The sequence below is a fragment of the Caloenas nicobarica genome, chromosome 2 (genome assembly GCF_036013445.1).
Source record: "Caloenas nicobarica isolate bCalNic1 chromosome 2, bCalNic1.hap1, whole genome shotgun sequence".
In the NCBI taxonomy this organism is placed as follows: Eukaryota; Metazoa; Chordata; class Aves; order Columbiformes; family Columbidae; genus Caloenas; species Caloenas nicobarica.
The window spans coordinates 116079431-116093243 of record NC_088246.1 but is presented as its reverse complement, the minus strand read 5'-3'; the positions used below and the strand labels follow the sequence as shown (position 1 = coordinate 116093243).

At 39.9% G+C, this 13813-nt stretch overlaps 1 protein-coding gene across 2 annotated transcripts in view; it reads left to right on the top strand.

Annotated features, from left to right (window-relative positions):
* NPC1 (NPC intracellular cholesterol transporter 1) overlaps positions 1–13813 on the top strand; it is a 28374-nt gene that overhangs the window by 1072 nt on the left and 13489 nt on the right. For both annotated transcript variants that reach the window (XM_065627620.1, XM_065627621.1), the window contains exons 2-8: positions 6169–6291; positions 7533–7639; positions 8229–8404; positions 9483–9650; positions 10282–10531; positions 12313–12386; positions 13334–13704. In XM_065627620.1, the coding sequence (XP_065483692.1) occupies positions 6169–6291; positions 7533–7639; positions 8229–8404; positions 9483–9650; positions 10282–10531; positions 12313–12386; positions 13334–13704 (1269 nt within the window). The remainder of the gene's footprint in view (positions 1–6168; positions 6292–7532; positions 7640–8228; positions 8405–9482; positions 9651–10281; positions 10532–12312; positions 12387–13333; positions 13705–13813) is intronic.

The window sequence follows — 13813 nt, the reverse complement described above, 5'->3', positions numbered from 1 at the left end:
GTGCGCTGAGGTTCTTCCGTTGTCGTATCCTCTTCAAACAACCTTTAAAGAGCTTGAACAGAAAACTAGGAATTCATTCTTCTGTTACCACTGGAGAAGCCAATTGTTTAGTAGTGACTAATGATCTCCAGGTGGGTAGGTAATGGACTCACACCTTACCAACACTCCTTTATTTAATGTCTTTGAAGGGAGATAGCATCTTGTAGCAATGAGTAGTTTTCCTGGGCTGGTAAGGGAATGACAAGATGCTTTTCTTTAGGTGACAGATGGATACTGAGCTAGGGGAGCTTGGAACAACAAGACTTAGGGGATCCTTGGAGAGGATGTGGCTTTGTGGTCCATAAAAAGTAAACATTGCAAAATGACTGTAACCAGGCAGATCTCGGTTTTGTAATGTAAGAAGGCAAAATTTCTTTCTTCTTTTTTTTTTTTTTTTTTTTGCCATTAACTGTTGTTTACAGCCTAAAAATCCACAAAGTGCACCTTGGTATATTTCAAAGAGAAGCTCGTCCTTCAGGTAGACTGAGCCTATATAGTGTTAGATGCATGCAGAAGGGGAGCATTGTGCAAGTGAACCTGTTTTCTCCTTCAAGTATACTGGTAGTGTAATGTTTTCATGCTTTTGGTTGTGGTGTCTATAAACTAAAGTGTCATATGTCATGTTTCTTCTTTTTAAAGAAGTCAGTGGACTAGAATGGCATTTCAGTTTGCAGTCCTTCCATTATGTACGCTTTCACAAGGAACTTGAAGTGTTCAGCCTGTGTAGGATTATCTTTCACTCTGAGCAGTGCATGGTTCAAGGCTTGTGCCAGCTAACCTGATACTAGTTGGTAGTTAACTATCCATTAATACCATCTAAGAACTACAATGAAAATTTTGGCTCCCTTAGTCTCTTTTCTGAATGTGGATTTACAGGAGGATGATGTCTTGAAACTGTTATTGTTTTCTTATGAACATCTTAATGTACTAGATGGCATCTTGTGTGCTTAATGGCAGCTGTTTCAGTTGATACTCATATAATTATACCAAAACACCAACTGTCAAATTGGTGGCTAGGCAAGGTTGGACACAGGTTTCCTATCAGCAACTGGGATCCCAACCTGTAGGATTTATTTGAGTTTCTGAAATCCTATGGGACGATGTTAGCGGAAGGTGCTGCTCTGCCTCAAACTTACCAAGTGGCCCACAGCGCGGTGTTACGTGATCCTGGGCATGAGGTTCCGAAATGCCTGTGTGGAACAGCTTGCTTGGCAGGGATGGCAATGCAGCTTCACAACAAGACAGTAACGACTTAAATTACTTCCTGGAAAATCAGGAGTGACTTGTTCGTAGTCTTTCTGGATGGAAAGTGAGGAAGCCTTCTTAGAAGGGGAGAGATCACTGAAGGGAATGACTGGTAGAACTGAATCATGATTTGCTGGGTGTTAGACAGTACTTTGTGTGCAGTATTATTACTATTCCCCTGCAGGACATCAGAGTGCGTTGTGGTGCAGATGTCCTTAGTTGCAGACCACTGCTAGTTAGGGAACCTGTACTTTCTGATCGTGCATGCAGTAAGTGTGTATTTTCCTAATAAATCATTGTCAGTTAACACCAGGTTGCTCTGACAGGTACCAAACTATTACCATTATTGCAACTTTCTCTTTCTACTTGACCCTGAATTTCCCGTGACATGTGAAGTGTGCTTGGATAACTCTAGAACTGGGGCTTGTTTTGCCTGACCAGGCGTAGCTGATGATTTTTCTGTCTGAAAGGGAGCAGTCCTTTACCTATGGGCAAAAGGAACAAGAGGAGCTTAGCAGATGAAGGTTGTCTCTGAATTGGCTCTGTCTGAACAAGTTACTGAAAGAGACAAAGTCAGAGTTAAACCTGTAAAGTTTCCTTTAGTCCATGGACCTCCTTCCTCTTATGGGGAGGACTGTGAGGTAATGTGCGACTTCTGGGGCAGATCTGCAAACTCGACCTGGCCACCTCTTTCCAGAAACCAGTCTTGCCATTTATTAAGGGTGATGTGGTATTGTGTTTCCCCAGAACTCAATTTTTTGACCCAGTGGACAATATCAGCTATTAAGTGTGATGTGGGCTAGATATTGAGGGATTGAGGGGGGAAGAGTATGCTGTTTCCTGGAATCTTTCCTCTTGCCCTGCAAGTCCTGGGATCTTTCTTCTTCCCTGCAAGATCCCAGATGTACCATCCTAGAAGAAGGAACGGGAAACAGCTGTATCTGATACTGTTGCCTTTTCCATACATTAGTAATCTTAATTTGGAGAGCCAAACAATGTTCGCTTGTCATCTGGTATTTGCAAGACGACAAGTAGTTGCTGTTTCTGTATACAACATCATCATTGTTCTTTGTCTGCTTAACAGCTACATATTCATTGTTGGTTATGACCAATGTTGCTGGAAGCATTGAAGATTATTGATTTGTTTCAACATGCAGTTGAAGCAATTTGGACTGAAATAAATGTGTGTTTGATCTGTTTGAACATTAATTTTACTACGAACCGATGATAATGCCTGGAACCAGAAAACTGTAACAGAACCTTTGTGGAATGTTAATAGTCATTAAATGCCCATGCTTGCTCATGTGCAAGTTCTTTATTAGGGCTTCTGGAGCTCTGACTTGAGGTGAAATTTTTCAAAGAGGATACATCTTCTAGAAGCAGGAATATACTTTCTGAACTCTGAGGAGGTACTGAAGACTAGTGTTAGCATATTGCCAGATCGCAGGAGGTTATGTTGCTATTGCTTCCTGAAGTAACTAGGAAAGTTTCACTTAGTAATGTGATCTCTTTTAAAAGAAAACAACAACAACAACAAAAAACAACCCACCACACAAAAAAGCCACAACCCCCCAAAAACCCGACCTTATGTTATTCTTATGGAGTATCTTGCATTGTTTAGAAGGCAGTTTGGCTCAACACAGCATTTCTCTGTTAATTTTGGAGTTGGGAGGACTTTCACCCATTTAAGAAACATGATTGTTCACCCAAATCTTAAGTGACTTGGAAGTCTGACTTTGCAAGCAGTACCTTTAACCATGACTTATTTACAACCACACTTACTCATCCCTGTGTCTTCCCACCAGTGTAGGAATGTTCTGAAAGAATGGCAAGAGTGAAGTACTTGTCTTATTCTATAACTTAATCTGGCTTTTACTAGAGGGTTTTTGGAGGAAGAACTTCCAGCTGTATCTTATCAGTGGTAATGGCGTAGTTACTTAGTTACTTATAGTATCCCTGAATACTGTCTGAACTGTGGGAGACCAGCCCTCTCCCATATTTTGTGGCTGACTCAGTGATGGGTCTGCTATTGACTTGTTGATGTTGGAGAGCTCTGGTGGTGACTTTAGGCTGTTGACTTTGATTATGTGGGATTTTTTTTAGGCTTATTGACTTGGTTTAACCACTGTAAATCAAGGATCACCAAAGCTTACTGGTTCAGGGAACAAATTCAGACTTTTATTAGCGAGATCCTGCTAGGTCATGGCATAAATATCTAATCTTGGGTTGTCTCTGAAATTGAATTCTTGGTGTTAATACTGAAATAGAGTATGCAAACTTGCAGCTCTTCAGTAGTTACAAGTAACCAGTCTGTTCAGCTTTTTCAAACAGGCTGAAAGTTTGAGTGATAAATATGTTGGTTTTTCCATTGTAGGTTTTATCGATGTGGGACTTCAGTATTATGGTTTTAGATTCTGTATTCCAATTACAAGTGTAAACTAACACTAGGCCAGAATACTTTTTTTTTCTTCTTGTGTGTTTAGCTGAATACTTTTTGGTGCATGACCAAGTGTCATGTGCAAGTGAGTTGCTCTATGTTCTGTCCTGAAAATGATGGCAAAAAGCCTTGTAGGTAAATTTGTAGACATAATACAGCTTGTATTTTATTTTGTATCTGTGTAGTTATAACTAAGGAAGTGTTACCTTGAAATACAGATAATATTTTAAAAACAATAGAATTATCAGTCAGCCTGGTGTGGTAGCTGAAACTTACCTCCAGGTTTTTCTGTATAAGAAGTGCCCTGAGAACTTTGAGGTTTTTTTGTAACTGGTGACTGCATTACCAGTTTTACCACACTTTCCACTCTGGAAGAAGCTAAATCTTTCTGAAAAGAGTAGGTTGATAATTTTGTGGATTTTAAAAATCAAGAAGTGTTAGATAACAAGACTTAATGAAGCAGAGAAAGTGTTGTGGTATTTTTTCTTTTTTAGAAAGTGTTCATAGAAAGTATGATTACAAACCATTCTAGACTAAACATTTAACCCAGCCTGATAGTGAAGAAATATCTAATCCTGTTCTCATGGGCAGTACTAAGCAGCTCACAATTCATTGCCCTTTTGCAAGAATAGCAGTGAATCTGTGCTTCCTCTTGAACAGATGATTGATTAACTTCTGACACTGATACATACAAACACTAAACCATCTTCTTTCCCCACTTCTAGACTGCTCTTAAAACTTGGGTGCGCAGATGTGAGGAAACAGGTGAAGATAGTGACTTCTAAATTTGCATCAGAGAAGTGTTGACTTCTTAGATTAATTTGATGCATGAACAAATTTACAATGTAGTTTCTGTAAATAATCTCCAAGTTATGGGAATTTAACTTTCTGGCTTATGCTGGTGTTAAACATTCTGTGTTTACAAGTGCAATTTTGAAGGGGTTCTTTCCACCTTCTGTGTAAGAATATGGTGACACTGAGCAGCTGATTACATGTTTAGAAGAAATGCTAGAGTAGACAAATGAAATAATTATCTGGATGAGTGGTACTAAAATTGACTTTTGGACTTGGCTTATAGTGAGTAACTTTGAATCGGGCCATGTTGAGTTAAAGAGAAAACAATTCTAATAGGGTCAGGTGAATTTGCGATGATTGTTGTCCCTGATTTTTAAAAAATACAATTATTTATGTACTCTTTGAAGAACTGTCAGTGTTGTGCAGCACAAAAATGGGTGGTGCGGAGGCATTTGAATTCTGGGTAGCTCTTGGGTGTTATGAATACAGCTTTCAGGGGCCTCTCTGCTCAGTAAACAATATTATTCATGGTCAAGCACAAAGCACAGCAGTCTGTCCTTGCAGCGTAAGCATATGGTGTTTCTGCAAATGCTAGGTCAAGGTTGTTCAGGAGATAAAAATAGGTCAGTTATCTCTCAAACTGTACCATGCGAACTTCTGATCAAGAGCTGGCAGAAGTGCAGTAAATGTTTGTGCAGTCTGCTTTCTGCTTGCAGGCCAGGTGCACAGGAGAACATTGGACCTGACTTAATGCTTTTTCTGTAAATAACTTGTTATTGCATGAAATGTTTTAATTTTCAGAATATTTTGGTTTAGCATGTCAAATGTCTCCTGTTCGTACCACTGAACAAAAAACCCCAGGTTTGCAAGGTACCACTGTCTCCTTTTCAATTTCCTTTATTTTATGCACATAGTGAAGAGCCAATTTCTGAATTTTTCAATAGTCCTTCCAATTGAAACATCTTTAAAATGAGCCTTGAAGCTTTTTTCATTTTACTTCGCACTGTAAGCCCATTTAAATATTACATGCTTAGGCTTAAAAGGGGTGATGGAGAGCATCGTTTGAGATTGTGGTAACACATGGCATTCTTTGGCGAGTGCAGAGCTGTAAAGTTCTGTTTCAGAATCTGCTTTATGCTGCTACTTCCTCAGTCTGTCGCTATAAGTTACTGAGTTTGTGAGAAAGATTAAAAGGTGGCAGGAGGAACTGAAATATTGCATATAAGCAATATTCTTCTCTCCATGTACACTGAATCATGTGCTCTAAAGTGACAAGTTTAACCCACTAATCATGTGCATTGTCTTCTGTTAACAAATTATTTTCTACATCGCCTTATATCTGGAGATGCTTTTAAAGTATTTTTTTCTTAAGTAACTTGCACTTAGTCTTAACTGTAGACAATGTACTTCCTGTTTCTAGACTGGGCAAGGAAGGATGGGGAGCTGAGCTGGAGATCAGTGGTGATGTGCACCCTGTTAAAAGCACATGCTGTTGCTAATGGCTGCTTCATGTAGGACATGCTGATGTTTAGCAGGAAGTTGTCTAAACTGGATTGCAAATGACTTTTGGAATGGTAGCACCCAAACTCTACAGCAGCTGAGACCTTTGACAACTATTTCTAGCAGTTAACCAGTTATCTTATGTTGATTAGGTACTTTCACAGTTCTGTGTCTGGTATGGAGAATGTGGAGTTGCTTCTGGAGACAAGAGATACAACTGTGCATATGATGGACCACCAATAGCACTACCAGAAGATGGCTATGACTTAATGCAGGTGAGCTTCTTTTGGAGGTCTGCTGCTAAAAAATAAGTCTCCTACACTGTAGAGTTCTGTATCGGATTCTGTTGGACCTGCATGATAACCTTTGGCTTTATCATCCTGATTTGCTGAGAAAGTGAACGGGTTATCTCTAATTTCTCAGGTATGGATTGTAGCCCCAACTGTGTGAAGGTGATATACCTCAGAAGTATGAGAAGTCTCCAAGACATGTCATTACAGGCTTTTGCAAACATAACCTTAAATATAGGATTGGTTTGCTTTTCTGCATATTTTCCGCACTGGTTTGAGTAGTCTTTAGTCAGACTGATGTTTTTAGGGCTCTTCAAAACTATAATACATTTTGCAGTTATGCCCTTCTGATCTCTAAAGGACAAGACTAGACTGTTTTCCATCAAATTATCATTGCTGATCTCTTCCTTAAATAGGACATCTGACACTCAAAGGGAGCAAACTTGGACATTTAGTCTCTTTAGCTGTGGCTAATGTGAGACCATATTTCTTTATCTGGACTCTAGCTGTGAAAGCGAACAAAACCAAAGTCAAAATAGAGTTTGTGGATTTGATGTACAATATAGGATGATGCTGCCAGACTTGCCTCCTGGCAGATGGTAGTGCAAAGCATTAAAGTGTGAAATAGCTACAGAGTTAAACAATGGTTTGGCTGGCAGGAGGAGTGACTTAAATATGTAGGTGAGCTAAGTACTGTGTTGTACTGCTTCTGGAGACTTAATATACAGTTCTTGTATGTTACTACCATTTATACTTGTGTTAAATGCATTTGTCTCTTCTATAAATTGAACATGAAATAGCTTTTCCAGGTAACCAGTGATTTTGTGGGTAGTGGCTTGCCTTCTGAGACTTTAGAATCTGATACTATCCAGAAGGTATACTAGAGGATAAGCTGCAAGAATACTTTCAACTTGGATAAACATGTGGTGTCCTTTTACTAGTAGACTCTCAAATACCATTATCATTCTATATATAGACCCTGGTGACTAACGATCATCTGAAGGAGCTTTTTAAAAGGAAGTGATGCCTTGAATAAAACAAGTGATTCTTTTCCCTGTTCTCTAAAGAATCTGACTAGGTTGGTATTTTTTTCTCTGCATCTCCTACAGCAACAGCTACTGTCTTCTGAAATATGCTGAAGCAGAACCCGTAACTCTAATGAGTTGTGAAGTCTTAAACATGCTTTTCCTTCCTTCCCCCTGACCTTGATACTGTTTTTATTTAAGGAACTCTGTCCAGGCTTATTCTTCGGCAATGTTAGCACTTGCTGTGATGTTCATCAGCTTCAGACTTTGAAAAACAACTTGCAGCTGCCTCTGCAGTTTCTTTCCAGGTATGTTAATGAATGACAAAGCAACTAGAGCTTTGTAACATAATAAGAAAGCACATTAAGACTCTTCTGTTCAAGTAGACTGTGGAAAAGGTGGTAATTCCATTTAAAGGCTTATTGCAGAAAGCTTTGGGAGAGGTTCCTTCATCCATATCAGGAAGCTTTAATTTCATGAGACAACTGCTTGCAGTCTGGATTGAGTTAGCTGGTAGAATAAACATTACCTTAGTTTGTCTCAAGCTACTGTATTTGTAATGAAGGCTTCAGATGAGGGTGACATAAAGTACTGTTCAGTCTTTTTCTACCAGAAATCTCCCTGCTAGCAGCAGTTAGTTTTTCCTTCAAATTCTACTTGTATCTGCTATTTGAGGTAGGCAATTTTGTTAGTGAATGTTGTTGATGCTACTGGTGAGGAGTAAGTGATTTTTAAGCACCAGCTAATGTTGCATTGCTAATTAAAAACTTACAGAATTTAAATACTTTGTTCTGATGCTCTGAGCAGAATGTTTACACTTGCTGTGTAGGTCAAATAAGATATGTCGTGCACTTTTACCTCTTCATCTGATTGCTTTTCATTAACTTTCCTACACAGATGTCCATCGTGTTTTTACAACTTGATAAACCTCTTCTGTGAACTGACTTGCAGTCCAAATCAGTCTGACTTTTTGAATGTTACAAGCACCATACCTTATTACGATCCAATATTAAAAGAGAACAAAAGTAGCATTACAGAGCTGCAGTACTTTATTGGAGAACGCTTTGCAAATGGTGAGTAAACAGTGTGTTAATCTACCTAGGCTTTTGTCAAGGTGACAAGACCAATGCCTTCTCAGAAGGAACTGTGAGGAGGAAATATCTCCTTGTCTTTTGAAGTTTGAGGCATCAAATAGGTACCAGTAGGTTCCCATTGAAACTGCTGGAACACTAACTTCTGCCTGGGTAGGAGACATTACACTGATGCTGTTAATAACAGTATTTTTGAAGACTCAGCTGAGACTGAACATCTATACAAATCAAAGGATCATTTGGTTGGAAGAGACCCTCAAGATCAAGTCCAACCATTAACCTAACTGGCACTAAACTGTGTCTCTAAGAACCTCATCTATACGTCTTTTAAACACCTCCAGGGATGGCGACTCCACCACTTCCCCAGGCAGCCTGTTCCAATGCTTGACAAAATGGTTAATAGCTGATAACCCTGATGACTTTAACTTCAGAAAAACAAAGTTGTTGCCAAATACTGAATGTCCAAAGCCGAGCTGACATTGAAACTGTCTGGCAAGTATGAGAGTAACGTTTGTATACAGTGTACTGCAGTGGTTCTCTAAGAGGCATTTACTCCTCTTGAAATGGACTGTTCTAATCCTTTGTCAAATCCAGAGATTTTTTTCCACAGAACAAACAAGTTTGGGTTGTATTTTGGTTTTATAGCAAGCTTGAAGAATCAGTTCAGTCATTATATACTTTGTGTAGTAACCTTTGATCAAATTATGAGGCACTTGAAAGTTGTATAAGGCCTACAGATCAAAAGTAAATAGTTGTCATAATTTTCCCTGGAATTAACTTCATATTAAGTGCTATTCCTTCTCAAACAGTAAAGTATGTTCTGGTGTAATGCAGATTCGTGTGGCATACTCAGAGTAAGATAGCCGTAACAAAGAGTTGCAACCTTGAATACTGTAAATGCAACTGGAAGCATTATTTCACTATCTTAAGATATTTCATCTTGAAAGCTATAAGCATGTTCTTTGAACTTGGTGAGTCTAATTATTGGAAATACTTGGAATGCTCACTCAAATAATAACATTGGTTTAACGACTCTTCTGTCTTAATGCACTCTTCCTAGCCATGTATAATGCCTGCAAAGATGTGGAGGCTCCGTCGAGTAATGTTAAAGCACTGGGGCTGCTGTGTGGGAGGGATGCCAAGGACTGCAATGCCACCAACTGGATTGAGTACATGTTTAGTAAGGACAATGGACAAACTCCTTTCAGCATTATTCCTATCTTTTCAGGTAAGAAACTGAGTAGTCCCTGCCTTGGAAGCTGCTGTCAAAGGCTGTGTGCTGCAGCTAGTATACTGATTTGTTAAACAGCTGCCCCATGATGAATGTCTGCAGTCAGAGGCCTTCAAAGCAATGCAAGATAAACTGATTATCTCTTTCTGCTGGGAAGTCATACTTTGCATTTGCTTTGGTATGCAGCTTCATGTTGTGTAGATATCTAAAACTCATTAAGGGATGGGCTGAGCTTAGGCAACCAGATTGCTTGTATTCTTTGGGAAACTAGGGCAGTACCCTGATCCTTTAGGATTTCTTTGCAAGGAAACTAACACATTACACAATCTGGACGGATGATGGGGGCGACAAATCATTGCTGGAACGATAGAAGTATGTGCTTACTGCTTTTACAAACTGAAGAGTTCTAAAACATGACCAGTCATTTAGTTAGTAGACAACTGTAAACAGTTGGTACCTGCTGTGGAAAAGGCAGTGGCTTTGTCAGCTGTAAGACCAAGAAAAGCTACTCTATAGAGGATAGGGCCTTTCGTATAAAGGGTTAACTCACTTAACTGGGAAGCTTGTGTTGAAGGTCTGGATTTTTACCTGGTAGTAAACTGGTTCCGCAACTTGTGACTTGTCATAGATGTTCCTGTCCATGGAATGAATCCTATGAACAATGCTACCAAAGGCTGTAATGAGTCTGTGGATGATTCGACAGGACCATGCAGCTGTCAGGACTGTTCAATTGTTTGTGGTCCAAAACCTCAACCCCCTCCGTTGCCTGTTCCATGGCTTTTGTTTGGTTTGGATGCTGTGTATGTCGTCACGTGGATCTCCTACATGGGATTTCTGCTTGTATATTTTGCACTGTTTTTTGGAATCTGGTGTTACAGGTAAAGTATTCAAAATGCTCAGCTCTGAAAGTCTCTTGCCTCTTTCTGGAAAGCTTCATTTGCCCAGGACAGAATGCTTATGTCTTAACTTCTTTCACCCAGCCAAAAGTCATGTTCTGTGGCAGATGCTTATACTTACGAGGAGTGTTCTAGCACCTAAAAACACACGGTAGAAAGTAGGCGCAGAAGTTCGTTTAGTTGATGTGCAACTCTTGTAGCATCCATAGCTACAGGATCAAATACACAAATCTACAACTTTCATAGGCAGGAACTTGAGAGTATGTAAAAGTCTGGGGAAATGCATATATCTACTTTGTTGGTTTGACATTAAACCTTTATGATAAAGAGTAAAGTCTCAGTTCAACTGTTTCTGTTCTTGTGTGGTGTGCATTAAGATACCAGAGCACCACCTTTCAGGAGCAGTGAACTGCCTTTGTGCTCAAATGTCAAACTTCTCTGAGAGCTTAAGACTAGATCAGTCCACTAAAAAACTAGTAGCTTGGAGAACCCATGTGACTAAGTAAAAATGCAGTCCTGTTCTCTAACTTATTTCGTAAGTTGTAATTGGAACGAACTGAAACTCCAGCAACGGGGAGGCCTGTTTACCACATGCAGTGTTTCATTAAAGCCACCATTACTTCTGGCTGTTGTTACATGTGCAACAAAGTGTTTAACATATCATACTTTGTCAGGAGATGTGGCTGAGATGGGAAGAATCACGAAAAGTTTGACTTCAAGTTAATGGGTTTGTAAGAACTCGATTTAGGATCAGTGAGAGAGAGCAAGATCTAGTATGGGCAGCCATGTGCAATCATAGTGTTTTGTTACAAGCGTTGGTCTGCAGGAAAACTATCACTACCCTATTGCAAATTAAGTCACTAATACTTTTTCTTAGCCTCCTGTTCTGAAAAAACTAAACAAAAGCTGATCCTCCAGTAATCGTAGCATTGTGTAAAGTAAGGGCCAGCAAGCCAGCTTCTCTGTACTGTGATACTAGTGAAATGTACACATAACTGTAAATGCTTTGGTATGGGTGTGCTAACAATCCAGAGCAGTGGAATACTGTTAATATTTTGTAATAGCATTTTCTGGAGGCTTCCATTATCTAACATCCTTAACTATGGTGGTACTTTTCAGTGCAACTTCAATATTTTTCAGTTATGACCAGGAATCTGAAATTGCTGTATAATAAGAATTGCATCTGTGTGGAGAAGGGTAGTGGGTACAACAAGCTTATGATGTGCTCAGCAGCCTTATCTTACTGGGCAATATATGTAGTAACTACATGAAATGGTAGGGGTGTCTGAGATGTCTAGTTCATAGTCCAAACCATCCTGCCATAACTGGAGGTCTGATTATTACAGCTTACCATGAGGAGGCTATTGAACTTATCTCCTGCTCTGGGTATCAGGAATGAGTATAAGCAATATAGGTCTAGCATAAGTGTTCTGGGCTATAACTTGCCTGTTGTCAGGACAGGAAGAAAGTACCTTACTTTGCTATTTCCTCACTCACACTTACTTAGCCTGACGAACTGGGTAACTTGAGCAGTTTGACTAATGAGGTCAAATATTTCTAATGTAGAAAACTCTTCCACATGTTATCACTCTAAGTTATGATCAATCTAAAGAGATTCTCTGTCCTCTTAATGCTACTGATCTTCTAAATAGACATAAAGAATGTGTGCTTGATCCAAGTTTGACAAGCGTATTAAGATAGGAGGAGAAACCCCAAAAAATACCTTTTGAGGAAGTAGAGTAACGTAGCTTTTTGTCTTGCAGGAGGCGGCACTTTGTCTCAGAGTACACACCAATTGACAGCAATGTAGCCTCTGTGAATTCCCGTCGTGACAATGGTATGTCTTGGATAAGAGTAATAGATTTATTGGAAACTCGGCTTAAGTGCTTCCGCTTTCTTTGGATGGGCTCTGGAATTTTAGCTTCATTAGGCCATATAATCCATTCTTAGAAGGCTTCATTTCAGTCTTTTGGCCAATACTTCTCTTTTAGAGTGGTACTTAACCCTATTTTGCTGGATGCTGGAAGCCCTGGTTGCAGTTTATGGATCTAGCTATTCTAATAGGAATTTCTGGAGTGCTTTGTAGCTGGCAGCGAAAGGGATAGCATGATGTTAAAATCACTTTGATCATGTTCTGACCTATCCATGTATCCATTCAAAGCATGCCATGAAAGAACTGTAGTTTAATTTGTGTAGCAGCTGTGGTAGCTCACTTTAATGCATATACATCTTTTAGCTGCTTCTTGCCTTTATTTGCTGTACTTACTGCTGTAAAAGACAATTTTGTATTAGAAGGGGCAGTGTCAGGTACAGGCTAGTTTCTCCTCTCTTGACCTCACTCAAGGATTGGTTGCTGGGTCTGACTGTCAGTGTAGACATAGCTTCTGGTGCTTACTACAAGCAGAACTAAAAATTTCATCTTTCCTAGTGGAAAAATCTTTCCTAGTGACAACCAACAGTAAGACAAGGGGTAATGGGTTCAAACTGGAACACAAGAGGTTCCACTTAAATTTGAGAAGAAACTTCTTCTCAGTCAGGGTGACGGAACACTGGAACAGGCTGCCCAGGGAGGTTGTGGAGTCTTCTTCTCTGGAGACATTCAAAACCCGCCTGGACGCTTTCCTGTGTAACCTCACCTAGGTGTTCCTGCTCTGGCAGGGGGATTGGACTAGATGATCTTTTGAGGTCCCTTCCAATCCCTAACTTTCTGTGATTCTGTGACTTCAAGAAAATGCTGCTTAATGGACTTCTCAAACATTTACTGTTTACTTCTTGCTCTTACAGGGAAAATTACCTGTAGTGAAAGGCTTGGTGAAAGGTTTGAGAATGGCCTAAGGATGACATTCACGTCATGGGGGGCTTTCTGCGTCAGAAATCCACGTCCTGTTATCCTCTTCTCTGTGGTCTTCATTGCAATGTGCTGCTCAGGCTTTGTGTATATTAAAGCAACCACAAACCCTGTAGATCTCTGGTCAGCCCCAAGCAGCCAAGCTCGCAAGGAGAAGGAGTACTTTGACACACACTTCGGGCCTTTCTTTCGTACTGAACAACTTATTATTCAAGCACCAAACAGCCATCCAGACACCTATTCACCTTACCCATCAGGAGCAGATGTACCTTTTGGGCCTCCACTTACCAAAGAGATTCTCCACCAGGTAATTGGGACTTCCCACGAGCAAAGACCTAAACATACCCAGCAGGTATAACAATATGGAGTTGGCTTCCATCTGTGATGCCATGTGTCCATCAAAACAATCACTAGAT